The sequence below is a fragment of the Sinocyclocheilus anshuiensis genome, unplaced genomic scaffold, assembly GCF_001515605.1.
Source record: "Sinocyclocheilus anshuiensis isolate Anshui unplaced genomic scaffold, SAMN03320099.WGS_v1.1 scaffold86, whole genome shotgun sequence".
In the NCBI taxonomy this organism is placed as follows: domain Eukaryota; kingdom Metazoa; phylum Chordata; class Actinopteri; order Cypriniformes; family Cyprinidae; genus Sinocyclocheilus; species Sinocyclocheilus anshuiensis.
Genome location: NW_015547662.1, coordinates 2819824 through 2820502, shown reverse-complemented (window position 1 = coordinate 2820502; position 679 = coordinate 2819824). Strand labels below are relative to the sequence as shown.

At 39.3% G+C, this 679-nt stretch overlaps 1 protein-coding gene across 1 annotated transcript in view; it reads right to left on the bottom strand.

Moving 5' to 3' along the window:
- The window catches only part of LOC107702358 (exosome complex component RRP45-like), a 10832-nt gene that overhangs the window by 7116 nt on the left and 3037 nt on the right, over nt 1-679 (bottom strand). The window contains exons 9-10 of the mRNA XM_016504651.1: nt 386-532; nt 53-171 (exon numbers count right to left, since the gene is read on the bottom strand). Of these exons, the coding sequence (XP_016360137.1) occupies nt 53-171; nt 386-532 (266 nt within the window). The remainder of the gene's footprint in view (nt 1-52; nt 172-385; nt 533-679) is intronic.

The following is a 679-nucleotide window of genomic DNA, read 5'->3' as shown; positions in this document are numbered from 1 at the left end:
AAGTGTGTCTACAATTACTCTACAGCACAAAAACACACGTCTGACACAGTACCTGTTTTTCTGTCCTCTGTCTGAGGTTCATCCTCTTCATCCTCATCGAGTGCCCACGAGTTCACAATGCCCTCACCTACCTGTGCAGTTCCCATGGCAACAAGAACAGGAGAAGGAACACTGGCTCTGGGGTCAAGGGGTAATATTCAGGTAAAATAATTTATCTGGCACAGCAATAGGATATATAAGACAATATTCCTTTAGCATTTCATGCATCTCCACTGAGACATCACTCTTGTACTTCTGCATTTCTAAACAAGATGTTAAAACATTCTCAATCAACATGAGTTTTTCTAAAACTATCTTTAAAGATGCTGTATGGGCCAGTAGATACACTTCTGTGGTAGTTTCTGTTCTGTTCACAATGTCACTGGCAGTCTCTTTGACATCTGTCATCTCCACCGGGGCGTCGTCTCTCTTAAGGGTTGTGATTCGCTCTTTGGGCATGGACTCAGCAAAGCCAAACTTTCCACCCTCCTTTCTAAAAGAACAAGCATACATATACATACATTATATAGATATTAAGTAAAGATCATGTTCCATGAAGATATTTTGCAAATTTCCTACCGTAAATATATCAAAACTTCATTTTTGATTAGTAATATGCATTGCTAAGAACTTCATTTGG